At 38.9% G+C, this 15053-nt stretch overlaps 1 protein-coding gene across 2 annotated transcripts in view; it reads right to left on the reverse strand.

Moving 5' to 3' along the window:
- LOC129636563 (cytochrome P450 2C31-like) overlaps nucleotides 1-15053 on the reverse strand; it is a 52194-nt gene that overhangs the window by 4630 nt on the left and 32511 nt on the right. For both annotated transcript variants that reach the window (XM_055560034.1, XM_055560035.1), the window contains exon 7: nucleotides 13007-13194. In XM_055560034.1, coding sequence (XP_055416009.1) covers nucleotides 13007-13194 — 188 coding nt within the window. The remainder of the gene's footprint in view (nucleotides 1-13006; nucleotides 13195-15053) is intronic.

Here is a 15053-nt window from a genome sequence, read left to right on the forward strand (position 1 = left end):
AGGACTGATGTTGAAGCTCCAATACTTTGGCCACCTGATGCAAAGAACTGACTCATTCAAAAAGACCCTGATGGTGGGAAAGATTGAAGGCAGGAGGAGAAGTGGATGACAGAGGGTGAGATGATTGGATGGCATCACCAACTCGATATACAGGAGTTTAAGAAAGCTCCAGGGGATGGTGATGGACAGGGAGGCTTTGCGTGCTTCAGTCCATGGGGTCGCAAAGAGTTGGTCATGAATGAGTAACTGAACTGACTGGAATAAAGGGGAAACTGAAGTTTCAGTCTTTCCTGAACCTCTTCCTTATGACACAGCAACTCCTGTGATTCATTTTCTGACCTGGATGGGCTTAGAGATATGCCCTGAGCATGAAGTACAGGAAGATAGTATGGCCACAGTACAAAGGCTTTCATATAAAGTTAATTAGTGACAAAAAAATTTATCCTGGATGATGGGACCATCTGTTGCTATTTAGTCTCTGAGTTGTGTCTGACTCTTTGCGACCCCAAGGACTATAGCCTGCCAGGCCACTCTGTTCGTGAGATTTCCCAGGCAAGAATACTGGAGTGGGTCGCCATTTCCTTCTCCAGGGGATCTTCCCAACTGAGGAAGATGGGACCATCTACTTCAAGGTATAACAGAGTAACTGCTTTTGAGTTGCCCTCACAAACCTGAAATATATATAAATTCAAACAGGAGGACTTCCCTGGCGGTCCAGTGGTGAAGAACCTGCCTGCCACGGGACATGGGTTTGATCCCTGGTCCGGGAACATCCCACATGCCTCAGGGCAACAAAGTCCGTGCACTACAACGACTGAGCCCACATGCTCTACAGCCTGCATGCTGCGACAAGACAATCATTGCCATGAGAAGCCCAGGCACTGCACTAGAGACTAGCCTCTGCTCATCACAGCTAGAGAAACCCACAAGCAGCAATGAAGACCCAGTGCAGCCAAATTAATCAATACTTTCTGAAATCCTCAGGGGAAAAAACACAAAGTAACAGTTTTCCAGCATTGAACAAGAAGCAATCCAGGATTGTGATTCTTTAATAAAGAGGAATTAGGTAGACCCTATGCTGCTGCTGCTGCTGCTAAGTCGCTTCAGTCGCATCCGACTCTGTGCGACCCCATAGACGGCAGCCCACCAGGCTCCCCCGTCCCTGGGATTCTCCAGGCAAGAACACTGGAGTGGGATGCCATTTCCTTCTCCAATGCATGAAAGTGAAAAGTGAAAGTGAAGTCGCTCAGTCGTGTCCGACTCTTAGCGACCCCATGGACTGCAGCCTACCAGGCTCCTCCACCCATGGGATTTTCCAGGCAAGAGTACTGGATTGGGTCGCCATTGCCTTCTCTAGGGTAGACCCTATATTCACTCCTAATATACTTCTGAGAACGCTTTCCTCCTAGTGTGCAGGGAGGTGGCAGCCAAGCAAAGTGGGACACTTTCTGAGCTAAGGAGACAGAGATCAAAACCTGACGCCTACAATTCATGAGGAAGGACACAAGTCAGGAAGAATCTATAAACAGGGAAGATCTCAAAAGTATACAAGACTATTCTCTGTACATTTATGTCTGTGGGTTGGGCAGCTTCAGGACCCCAATTAGAGTATGACTCTTGGGGAGGTGAGAACTGAAGGTGGATACCAGATGCTGTACAGTGATAGAGAAGTTGAGGTTCAAACCCAGTGCAACTCAGATTTTCTGTCATGACTGATCCCCCAAATTCTAAGTTGTTGGATTAATGAACCCACCCTGGACTAAGGGTCATGCCCTAAAATTAAATCAAAAATTGAAATTAAATCACAATGACAAACAATTATAGTAAGCTTAAGAGACTAAAGGACATCTGTAAGTAATTTAGCTGCTTATCAAAATAAAATTCAGTGCCCTTAAAGAAAGGGTAATCCAGACTCCCCATAAGACGTCACTCAAAATGTTCACTATACAACAGAATTTAAAAATAAATGTGAAATGAAGTAAATGTGACCCAAGTTTGAAGGAAAAAGAGCCAATAGAAGTAGAACCCATATTATCCTAGATATTAGAATTATCTAAGGACTACAAACCACCCATCATAAGTATATCCAAGTTCTTAAAGGAATAATTAATAACAAAAAAAAGAATAAATGGGAGATCTCAACAGAGATTTAAAACTATAAAAATAGAAATTCTAGAAATGAAACTTTTACTGGATTGAATTAAAACACTAGAGACTGCAAAAGAAAAGGTTAGTGAATTTAGAGACATATCAATAGAGTAACGGCTGAGAAGCCCCTATTGGAAGAACTTCCCAACAGACAGTAAGTATAAACTGTGAAATACACACAAACACACACATTCTGCAAGGCAGCCAAAACCATGAAGATACTGAAGTGTAGAAAACACTTGAGGAGAGAAAAAGATACTGGGTGAGTTTTCCATTTTAATGATGTTATCATGAGGAGAGGTCTCAGACAACAAAATATTGAGTGACTAAAACATGGCCATAAGCCACATCTCACTGCTTTAAAGAATCAAGGACAACATTCAGCTGTACCTACTGCACAGAAATGAAAAAAGGGGGTGTGGGGGGTAATACCATAAAAGAAAGAGCCAGAGCACAGGACCCTTAAATTCCCTATATGAAATATCCCAAAAAAACTGACAATCCTATAATCCTTGAATTACATGCAGAATAAATTCCAGATAACTATCCTAAAGTTAAAAAAAAAACTAAATTTAAAACTCAGAATTTTGAGTTGAGAACAACATAGTTAACGACCTGCTAAAACAAGCAAATGAACAAAGTTTGATGTTCCTCAAAGGACATAAATGAACCAAAAGTCCCTATGATATATCATTAAAAATATGTAGGACAAAATCCAAAATAATTAGACACACATACATACACACACACACACACACACACCAAGAAAATGTTACCTATACACAACAGAAAGAGAAGAACAACAGTAACACTAAAATAACAATAGTGATAATGAAATAAACAGATAAGAACTTTGAATCACAATCAAATTTTGAATTTATAATCATAACTATTATAGTCAAGGAAATGAAAAAATGTTTCAACATGAAGTAAAATGTTAATGAATGAATGATCAAAATATAAATTGTAAAGAGAAGCCAAATGGAAAATCCAAAACCTAAATTTATGGTAGATTAGATTAATTATTAAATAGACTTTGCAATAGTTTGAAAGAAAAAGTTGGTGAAATAGAAGAAAAATCAATAAAACTTTTTTCAGTCTGGAGAAAAGGAAAAAATTGAAAACAAATAAGCAACCAGAACCTAAGGAACATTTTCAACAACACAATAAGGTGATTGGAGTACCCAAAAAAAAAAGAAAGAAAAAGAAAATAAGTAAGAGAGGATGGGCAAAATACATTAGAGAAAATAATGAAGAAAATGTAGACATCTACAATGTAGACAAATAGAATAAATAAAACAAAACCAGACTTAAACATAAATTTATTACAGTTAAAATATAGTCAAATACACACAGAAAACTTGAAGGCAGTCGAAGAAAAATGGGCCATTACCTACACAAGAACAAGAATTCAAATGACAGCTGACTACTCACCAATAAAAATGGAAACCAGAAAATAGTAAAATGAAATATTTAAAGTGCTAAAGGGAAAAACGTATAGCCAGTTAACACAGTAATCTATATCCAGATACCCACCTGTTGTAAACAAAGTTTTGCTGGAATATTTCCCTGCATATTTCTTTTTTTTTTTTTTTCCCTGCATATTTCTTAAAGCATTATCTATGGTTACCTTTTTCTACAATGGCAGGTTAAGACCACATGGTCCACAAAATCTGTATCACTGCTTGGCCTCTTAAAGAGATGTTTGCCAACCCTGTTAAAAGCAATAATTATAACACTAATGGTAGCTTTATAATATACATAGATATTATACATGTGATAACTTTGGTATAAAGGAAGAGGAGCAAGTTGAATAGTCATATATGATTGCAGTGTTCTTGTATTTTTTAATTTAATAGTTTAATTTTAAGAAGACTGTAAAAATTTAAGAATACATATTGTAATCTCAAGACAAATCATTTAAAAAATAGTTCAATGACAATAGATATTTACAATCCTGAAAAAAATCTACTAATCTAGAGGAAGGCAGGAAATGAGAAGTAGAGAATTAAAGAAAAAGAGGGACAAACAAAAAAAAAAAACAATTATTTAAAAGTACAGTTATTCCCAAGAGAAGACAGTAAAGGAGGAAGAGTAGCGTTATGAACCTGATGGATAAGCAGGACACAAATGATGAATCTGCAAATATAAACCCACCATATCAGTAATTATATTAAATTGCAATAAACTAAACATTCCAATTTAAAAAGTAGAATGCACTTACTAGACCTATAAGGACAATCCATCCAAAAGCAATAGAACACATTGTCCTCAAGCACACATGAAACATTACCCAGAATAGATCATATGTTAAGGCACAAAACAAGTATTAAGAAGTTTTAGAAGACTGAAATCATATCATATCAAGTATATTTCCAAACGAAATATTATAAATTGAGAAATCAATTATAAGAAAAGTGGAAAATTCACAGAGATGTGGATATTAAACAATATGCTACTGAACAATCAAAGGATCAAAGAATAAATCAAAAGAGAACCAAAAAGTACCTTGAGACAAAAAAAAAAAAAGTAAACATGATGGCATACCAAAACTTGTGAGGTCAGGAAAAGCAGTTCTAAGAGAAAAGTTCAGTGATAAATGCCTACATCAAAAAATGAGAATGATATCAAACAAGCAACCTAACTTGACACCTCGAAGAACTAGAGAAAGAAGAAAAAACAAAGCTCAAAGTCAGCAGAAGGAAGGAAATAGAGATCATAAAGTAAATAAAAGAAACAGAGACCAATAAGAAAAAAAAAAAAATGAGACTAAGAGCTAGCTTTTTAAAGCCATAAACAAAACTGACAAATTTCTTCTTACCAAGAAGAAATAAGACTAAAATAAGCAGAAATAAAACAGGAAACATTACAACTGATACCGGACAAATACATACAATCATAACAAACTGTTAATATAATGAACCATACCAGAACAAATTGGAGAACTTAGAAAAAAATAGATTCTTAGAAACCTACAACCTATCAAGAAAGAATCATGAAGAATTAGAAATCTGAATACATGAATCATGAGTAAGGAGATTGAACTGGCAATCCCAAAACACACAATACACTCCCAAAACACAAAGTGCAGGACCAGTTTCACTGATTAACTCTAACAAATATATAAAGAGAAATGAATACCAATTCTCAAACTCTTCCAAAAAATACAAGAGGAAAGGCCACTTGCAAACTAACTTTGAAAAGCCAACATTACCCTTCTATTATAACCAAAAAGAATATTACATGAAATGAAAATTATAGGCCAATATCCTTGATATTTGGTCCCATCACTGCATGGCTCAAAGAACGGGGAAAAGTGGAAATAGTGACAGATTTTGTTTTCTTGGCCTCCAAAGTAACTCACTGCAGACAGTGACCATGGCCATGAAATTAAAAACGCTTGCTCCTTGGAAGAAAAGCTATGATAAACCTAGACAGCATATTAGACAGCATATAAACCTAGACAGCAGAGACATCACGCTGCCAACAAAGGTCCATACAGTCAAAGCTATGGTTTTTCCAGTTAATTATGATTGGATGTGACAGTTGGACCATAAAGAAGGCTGAGTGCCAAAAAATTGATGCTTCCGAATTGTGCTGCTGGAGAAGACTCTTGAAGAGTCCCTTGGACTGCAACATCAAACCAGTCAATCCTAAAGGAAGTCAGCCCTGAATATTCATTGGAAGGACTGATGTTGAAGCTGAAGCTCCAATATTTTGGCCACGTGATTCGAAGAACCAACTCATTGGAAAAGAAACTGATGCTTGGAAAGATTGAAGACAAAAGGAGAAGAGGGCGGCAAAGGATGAGATGGTGAGACAGTATCACCAATTTAATGGACATGAATTTGAGCAAATGCTGGGAGATGGTGAAAGTCAAGAAAGCCTGGCATAATACAGTCCATGGGGAAGAAAAGAGTCAGACACGACTTAAGGACTGAAAAACAACAACAATCCTTGATAAACATAGATTCAAAAATCCTAAACAAAATATTAGCAAATTGAATTGAAGAATACAGTAACAGGTGGATTTATGAGCAAGATGGATTTATCCCAGGGATGCAAGGATGATTCAACATGTGCAAATCAACTGGTGTGTTAGAACTCATTAACAAAATGGGGAATAAAAAACAAAGAATCCTCTCAGTTGATTCAGAAAAAAAAAAGCATTTTTCAACTTTTCAAATTTTCAATTTTCATTTATCATAAAAACTCTCAACAAAGTGGTATAGAGGGAAGGTACCTCAACCTAATACAAGCTATATATGACAGCCCAACAGTCAATATGATACTCAACAGTGAAAAGGTGAAAACTTTTGCTTCAAGATCAGTAAGAAGACCAGAATCACCACTTATATTGAACAGAAGGAGTCAGGGTTTGGGGGGAAAAAAAATTTTTTTTTTTTTACTTTACAATATTCTATTGGTTTTGCCATACATCGACATGAATCTGCCATGGGTATACACGTGTTCCCCATCATGAACCCCCCCTCCCACCTCCCTCACCATACCATCCCTTTGGGTCATCCCAGTGCACCAGCCCCGAGCATCCTGTATCATGCATCAAACCTGGACTGGTGATTCATTTAACATATGATGATTTGTTCACATATGATGATTCATTCTACATGTTTCATTGCCATTCTCCCAAATAATCCCACCCTCGCCCTCTCCCACAGAGTCCAAAAGACTGTTCTGTACATCTGTGTCTCTTTTGCTGTCTCGCATACAGGGTTATCCTTGCTGCTGCTACTGCTAAGTCACTTCAGTCATGTCCGACTCTGTGCGGCCCCATAGACAGCAGCCCACCAGGCTCCTCCATCCATGGGATTCTCCAGGCAAGAGTACTGGAGTGGGTGCCATTGCCTTCTCAAGGGTTATTGTTACCATCTTTCTAAATTCCATATATATGCGTTAGTATACTGTATTGGTGTTTTTCTTTCTGGCTTCCTTTACTCTGCCTAATAGGCTCCAGTTTCATCCACCTCATTAGAACTGATTCAAATGTATTCTTTTTAATGGCTGAGTAGTACTCCATTGTGTATATGTACCATGGCTTTCTTATCCATTCATCTGCTGATGGGCATCTAGGTTGCTTCCATAGCCTGGCTATTATAAACACTGCTGCGATGAACATTGGGGTACACATGTCTCTTTCAATTCTGGTTTCCTCGGTGTGTATGCCCAGCAGTGGGATTGCTGGGTCACATGCAAGCTCTATTTCCGGTTTTTTAAGGAATCTCCACACTGTTCCTCATAGAGGCTGTACTAGTTTGCATTCCCACCAACAATGTAAGAGGGTTCCCTTTTCTCCACACCCTCTCCAGCATTTATTGCTTGTAGACTTTTGGATAGCAGCCATTCTGACTGGCATGAAATGGTACCTCATTGTGGTTTTGGTTTGCATTTCTCCGATGATGAGTGATGTTCAGCATCTTTTCTTGTGTTAGCCATCTGTATGTCTTCTTTGGAGAAATGTCTGTTTAGTCCTTTGGCCCATTTTTTGATTGGGTCATTTATTTTTCTGGAATTGAGCTGTAGGAGTTGCTTGTATATTTTTGAGATTAATTCTTTGTCAGTGGCTTCATTTGCTATTATTTTCTCCCATTCTGAAGGCTGTCTTTTCACCTTGCCTAGAGTTTCCTTTGTTGTGCAGAAGCTTTTAACTTTAATTAGGTCCCATTTGTTTATTTTTCTTGAATTTCCAATAATCTGGGAAGTGGGTCATAGAGGATCCTGCTGTGATTTATGTAAGAGAGTGTTTTGTCTGTGTTCTCCTCTAGAAGTTTTATAGTTTCTGGTCTTACATTTAGATCTTTAATCCATTTTGAGTTTTTTTGTGTGTGTATGGTGTTAGAAAGTGTTCTAGTTTCATTCTTTTACAAGTGGTTGACCAGATTTCCCATCACCACTTGTTAAAGAGATTGTCTTTAATCCATTGTATATTCTTGCCTCCTTTGTCAAAGATAAGGTGTCCATAGGTGTGTGGATTTATCTCTGGGCTTTATATTTTGTTCCATTGATCTATATTTCTGTCTTTGTGCCAGTACCATACTGTCTTGATGACTGTGGCTTTATAGTAGAGCCTGAAGTCAGGCGGATTGATTCCTCCAGTTCCATTCTTCTTTCACTAGATTGCTTTGGCTATTTGAGATTTTTTGTATTTCCATACAAGTTGTGAAATTATTTGTTCTAGCTCTGTGAAAAATACCGTTGGTAGCTTGATAGGGATTGCATTGAATCTATAGATTGCTTTCGGTAGTATACTCATTTTCACTATATTGATACTTCTGATCAATTAACACGGTTTATTTCTGCATCTATTAATGTCCTCTTTAATTTCTTTCACCAGTGTTTTATAGTTTTATATATATAGGTCTTTTGTTTTTTAGGCAGATATATTCCTAAGTATTTTATTCTTTTCTTTGTAGTGGTGAATGGAATTGTTTCCTTAATGTCTTTTTCTATTTTCTCCTTATTAGTGTACAGGAAAGCAAGGGATTTCTGTGTGCTGATTTTATATCCTGCAACTTTACTATATTCATTGATTAGCTCTGGTAATTTTCTGGTGGAGTCTTTAAGGTTTTATGTAGAGGATCATGTCATCTGCATACAGTCACAGTTTTACTTCTTCTTTTTCAATTTGGATTCCTTTTATTTATTTTTCTGCTCTGATTGCTATGGCTAAAACTTCCAAAACTATGTTGAATAGTAGTGGTGAAAGTGGGCACCCTTGTCTTGTTCCTGACTTTGGGGGAAATGCTTTCAATTTTTCACCATTGAGGATAATGTTTGCTGTGGGTTTGTCATATATAGCTTTTATTATGTTGAGGTATGTTCCTTCTATTCCTGCTTTCTGGAGAGTTTTTATCATAAATGGATGTTGAATATTATCAAAGGCTTTCTCTGCATCTATTGAGATAATCATATGGCTTTTATTTTTCAATTTGCTAATGTGGTGTATTACATTGATTGATTTGCAGATATTGAAGAATCCTTGCATCCCTGGGATAAAGCCCACTTGGCCATGGTGTATGATCTTTTTAATGTGTTGTTGGAGTCTGATTGCTAGAATTTTATTAAGAATTTTTTCATCTATGTTCATCAGTGATATTGGCCTGTAGATTTTTATGTGTGTGTGTGGCATCTTTGTCAGGTTTTGGTATTAGGATGATGGTGGCCTCATAGAATGAGTTTGGAAGTTTACCTTCCTCTGCAATTTTCTGGAAGAGTTTGAGTAGGATAGGTGTCAGCTCTTCTCTAAACTTTTGGTAGAATTCAGCTGTGAAGCCGTCTGGACCTGGGCTTTTATTTGCTGGAAGATTTCTGATTACAGTTTCAATTTCCGTGCTTGTTACGGGTCTGTTAAGATTTTCTATTTCTTCCTGGTTCAGTTTTGGAAAGTTGTACTTTTCTAAGAATTTGTCCATTTCTTCCACTTTGTCCATTTTATTGGCATATAATTGCTGGTAGTAGTCTCTTATGATCCTTTGTATTTCTGTGTTGTCTGTTGTGATCTCACTATTTTCATTTCTAATTTTATTGATTTGATTTTTCTCCCTTTGTTTCTTGACGAGTCTGGCTAATGGTTTGTCAATTTCATTTATCCTTTCAAATAACCAGCTTTTGGCTTGTTGATTTTTGCTATGGTCTCCTTTGTTTATTTTGCATTTATTTCTGCCCTAATTTTTAAGATTTCTTTCCTTCTACTAACCCTGGGATTCTTCACTTCTTCCTTTTCTAGTTGCTTTAGGTGTAGAGTTAGGTTATTTATTTGACTTTTTTCTTGTTTCTTGAGGTATGCCTCAAGAGGTATTGCTATGAGCTTTCGCCTTAGCACTGCTTCTACATGTCTCATAGGTTTTGGGTTGTTGTGTTTTCATTTTCATTCATTTCTATGCATATTTTGATTTCTTTTTTGATTTCTTCTGTGATTTGTTGGTTATTCATAATTCGTTTTTCTTTTTTCCTCTCTGATTCATTTATTTCTACCATTCTATCTTCTACCTCACTAATCCTATCTTCTGCCTCTGTTACTCTACTATTTGTTCCCTCCAGAGTGTTTTTGACCTCATTTATTGCATTATTCATTATATATTGACTTTTTTTTTCTTCTTGGTCCTTGTTAAACCTTTCTTGCATCTCCTCAATCCTTCTCTTCGGGCTATTTATCTGTGATTCCATTTTGATTTCAATATTTTGGATCATTTTCACTATCATTATTCAGAATTTTTTATCACGTAGATTCCCTATCTCTTTTGTTTGGTTTAGTGGGCATTTGTCCTGTTCCTTTACCTTCTGGGTATTCCTCTGTCTCTTCATCTTGTTTATATTGCTCTGTTTGGGGTGGCCTTTCTGTATTCTGGCATTTTTTGGAGTACTCTTTATTGTGGAGTTTCCTCACTGTGGGTGGGGTTGTATGGGTGGCTTGTCAAGGTTTCCTGGTTAGGGAAGCTTGTATCAGTGTTCTGGTGGTGGAGCTGGATTTCTTCTCTCTGGAGTGCAATGAGGTGTCCAGTAATGAGTTATGAGATGTCAATGGGTTTGGAGTGACTTTGGGCAGCCTGTATACTGAAGCTCAGGGCTGTGTTCCTGTGTTATTGGAGAATTTGCGTTGTATGTCTTGCTCTGGAACTTGTTGGCCCTTGGTGGTGCTTGGTTTCAGTGTAGGTATGCAGGCGTTTGATGAGCTCCTGTCGATTGATGTTCCCTTTAGTCAGGAGTTCTCAGGTGTTCTCAGGATTTGGACTTAAGCCTCCTGCTTCTGGTTTTCAGTCTTATTTTTACAGTAGCCTGAAGACTTCTCCATCTGTACAGCACCATTGATAAAACATCTCCTTTCGAAGACAATGGGCTGCTTTTCTGGGTGCCTGATGTCCTCTGCCGGCATTCAGAAGTTGTTTTGTGGAATTTACTGAGAGTCAAATATTCTTTTGATGAGTTTGTGGGGGAGAAAGTGGTCTCCACGTCCTATTCCTCCACCATCTTAGGACCACCCCACCACAGTTTGGGAAAATTTTTCTTAAGACACAAGAGAATTGGATATGTGTAAATGCTAATAGAAAGGAGCCAACAGGGAAGGAGAGAATAAAGAAAAAAGAAGAACTGACTATTTGATTATGAATGCTCAAACTACTGCACAATTGCACTCATCTCACACGCTAGTAAAGTAATGCTCAAAACTCTCCAAGCCAGGCTTCAGTAATATGTGAACCATGAACTTCCAGATATTCAAGCTGGTTTTAGAAAAGGCAGAGGAACCAGAGATCAAATTGCCCACATCTGCCGGATCATCAAAAAAGCAAGAGAGTTCCAGGGGAAAAAAAAAAATCTATTTCTGCTTTACTGACTATGCCAAAGCCTTTGACTGTGCAGATCACAATAAACCATGGAAAATTCTGAAAGAGATGGGAAAACCAGACCACCTGACCTTCCTCTTGAGAAACCTGTATGCAGGTCAGCAAGCAAGAGTTAGAACTGGACATGGAGCAACAGACTTGTTCCAAATAGGAAAAGGAGTACGTGAAAGCTGTATATTTTCACCCTGCTTATTTATCTTATATGCAGGGTACATCATGAGAAACGCTGGGTGGGAGGAAGCACAAGCTGGAATCAAGATTGCTGGGAGAAATATCAATAACCTCAGATATGCAGATGACCCCACCCTTACGGCAGAAAGTGAAGAAGAACTAAAGAGCCTCTTGATGAAAGTGAAAGAGGAGAGTGGAAAAGTTGGCTTAAAACTCAACATTCAGAAAACTAAGATCATGGCATTCGGTCCCATCACTTCATGTCAAATAGATGGGGAAACAGTGGCAGACCTTATTTTTGGGGCTCCAAAATCACTGCAGATGGTGACTGCAGCCATGAAATAAAAAGACGCTTACTCTTTGGAAGGAAAGTTATGACCAACCTAAACAGCATAATAAAAAGCACAGACATTACTTTGCCAATGAGGTCTGTCTAGTCAAGGCTATGATTTTTCCAGTGGTCCTATATGGATGTGAGAGTTGGACTGTGACGAAAGCTGAGCAGTGAAGAAATGATGCTTTTGAATTCTGTTGTTGGAGAAGACTCTTGATAGTCCCTTGGACTGCAAGGAGATCCAACCAGTCCATCCTAAAGGAGATCAGTCCTGGGTGTTCATTGGAAGGACTGATGTTGAAGCTGAAACTCCAATACTTTGGCCACTTGATGCGAAGAACTGACTCATTCAAAAAGACCCTGATGCTGGGAAAAATTGAAGACAGAAGGAGAAGGGGATGACAGAGGATGAAATGGTTGGATAGCTTCACCGACTCGATGGACATGAGTTTGAGTGGACTTTGGGAGTTGGTAATGCACAGGGAGGCCTGGCGTGCTGCACTTCATGAGGTCACAAAGAGTCAAATATGACTGAGCAACTGAACTAAACTGAACTGATTGAGTTGGTGACTATAATATTACCTGGATGGGCTGCATGGTCTTCCAGAAGGGATCAGTAGCTCAAATGCAGGTAGGGAGGAAGAAAACTGTTGTATTAGACTTTTGACAAGTGAAACAGATAGGGAGGTGCTTACTGATTAAGTGGTAAGAGTAATAAAACATACACTGGAATATAAGGATTGGACAGAAGATTAGCCTAATGAACAGGCAGAATATGGGACTAACAATTTACTGAGAATCCTGTGGGAGTCTAAGTACTATTAAATTTATTAAAATGTATCTACAAACTAAAAGGAAAGAAGCATGTGGTCAGCGGGTGAAATACCTGAGATATGACTGTGTAATAATATAGACAATTAGGCAATCTATACATCTGCTGTGAGAGTTGAAACCTAAGAGTCTTAATGAGGAGTATAGATGAAATAACTCTTACCTTGGGAATGAGATATTCTCTGAATTTAATGTCCTGAGCTGCAGCATGGGGTAGGTTGTTGGGGACAATGTCAATGTATCTCTGGATCTCGTGGATCACAGCATCTGTGTAGGGCATGCGGCTCCTGTCCTCCATGCATGGACTCCGGTTTCTGCCAACCACACGGTTAATTTCTTCCTGGACTTTAGCTGGCAAGGTAGAAATCAGAATTTATGTCAAGTGATAAAGATATTTTGTCTTCTTAATCATGATTACATTGTGGTAGGATATGGAGAGAAGGAAAAATTACATGTGTTTCCCTACAAGGGAAAAAAAGATATAGAATCAATGTCATGGGCAAATTGGAATTTCATTAGAGACTTAAATACACATATATATAAAGCACAGTTACATCATGAAATTCATTTCTCAATTCTGATTCTCTCCTTTGTGTATTTTTTAAAACAAACTCAGGGATGTGGGATCTCAAAGGCTCACATCATGCAGTTTAACCATTTTGTTTATGTCAGTTTTATTTTATAAAGGTTCTAAGAGAGTAGAAGTACTCCATGCAGTAAATACGTAATAAATGGACCAACTGAACAAGATGCTTGGTTGACTCAACACATAGGAATAATGAGTAAGTTAAGGGAGAATATCCATGATGACAGAGTAGAAAGACTCTGAGATCACCTCCTCTCACAAGCATTACAAAATGATTAATACAATGATTTACAGAGCAACTATCAATAAGAACAACCTGAAGTCTAAGAGAAAGTTCTTCAACAACTAAAGATCTAAGGATGGAATCATGAGATGCATAGGAGAAGCAGAAACATAGCACAGTTAAGACCATACCCCCAGGTAAGAGACCCATGAACAGTATAATTACAATTACAGAGGTTCTTCCTCAGGAGTGAGGGGTCTGAACCCATCACTGGGCTCCCTAACCCAGGAGTGCTGCACCAGGAAGATGAGCCCCCAGAGCACTTGGCTTTGCAGGCCAACAGAGCTTATTTCAGATGATCTAGTGAGCTGTGGGAAGTAAAGACTCCACTCTAAAAGAGCGTATACAAAATCTCACCCACTCTGGGACCCGGAAGCAGGAGCAGTAATTTGAAAGGAGCCTGAGTCAGACCCATTTATTGATCTTGGACAGGCTCCCAGAGAGGCACAGGGCAGTTGGGGCTCACCTCCAGAACACATATGCTGGTAGCAGCTACTTTGGAGAGCTCATCCCAACACATGGACACGGATGATAGTGAGAGCAATTTTAGAATCTTCCCTGTGGTTTATTAGTGCCAGAACTTGGCCCTTCTCATCAGCCAGTTATCACCGGTTCTTGGATGTGGGGGGCCAAGTAACTAGCTGGACTGGGACATACTCCTACCCACCAGCATGCCACTTACTATAGCAGCCCTGAGCCCCAGCTGCCCCTGGACCCAACTCCTCTCAACCATTTGGAGACACCAACCCCTGGTCTCCCTGGGCCCCCATCTAGACAACGGGCAGGCCAACTCCAATTCCAGGACCCCTAAGGTCTTAAGCCAGAGAACACAGGATCTGGCTCCCCCCAACAAGATACACAGACCCTGCAGCAAGAGAAGCCAGGATGTGACCTCATATACCAGAAGGCAGGTACTATCCTCAAGACTCCTGGGGCCTGATCCACCAACTAGCAGGCCAACCTCAGCCCCAGGACCACAGCAGTCCTGCAGCCAACCATGTCAAGATCCAGCCTACTCAACAGCAGGTCAGTACCACTAGAAGACATCTTGGGTCTCAGGCTCACCCAACAGCAAACTGACACCCAATTCTAGGAAGCCCCAGAACTCTCTGCCAGCCATCTCAGGAAGAGGCCCTGGACCCAGCTCTAACCACCAGAGGGCCAGCACTAGACTGGACCCCATGGGGTTTCATAACCAGCTGCCACATGACCCAACCCCACCCACCATCACCCAGCAGCTGCTCCACTAGAAAAATGTATTGAATACAAATGGAAGAAAAAGAAAGTTGAGGAAACAATTCTTAGACAAAATAGACTTTAAAACAAAGACTGCATGGAGCT

Source organism: Bubalus kerabau, chromosome 22 (genome assembly GCF_029407905.1).
Source record: "Bubalus kerabau isolate K-KA32 ecotype Philippines breed swamp buffalo chromosome 22, PCC_UOA_SB_1v2, whole genome shotgun sequence".
In the NCBI taxonomy this organism is placed as follows: Eukaryota; Metazoa; Chordata; class Mammalia; order Artiodactyla; family Bovidae; genus Bubalus; species Bubalus kerabau.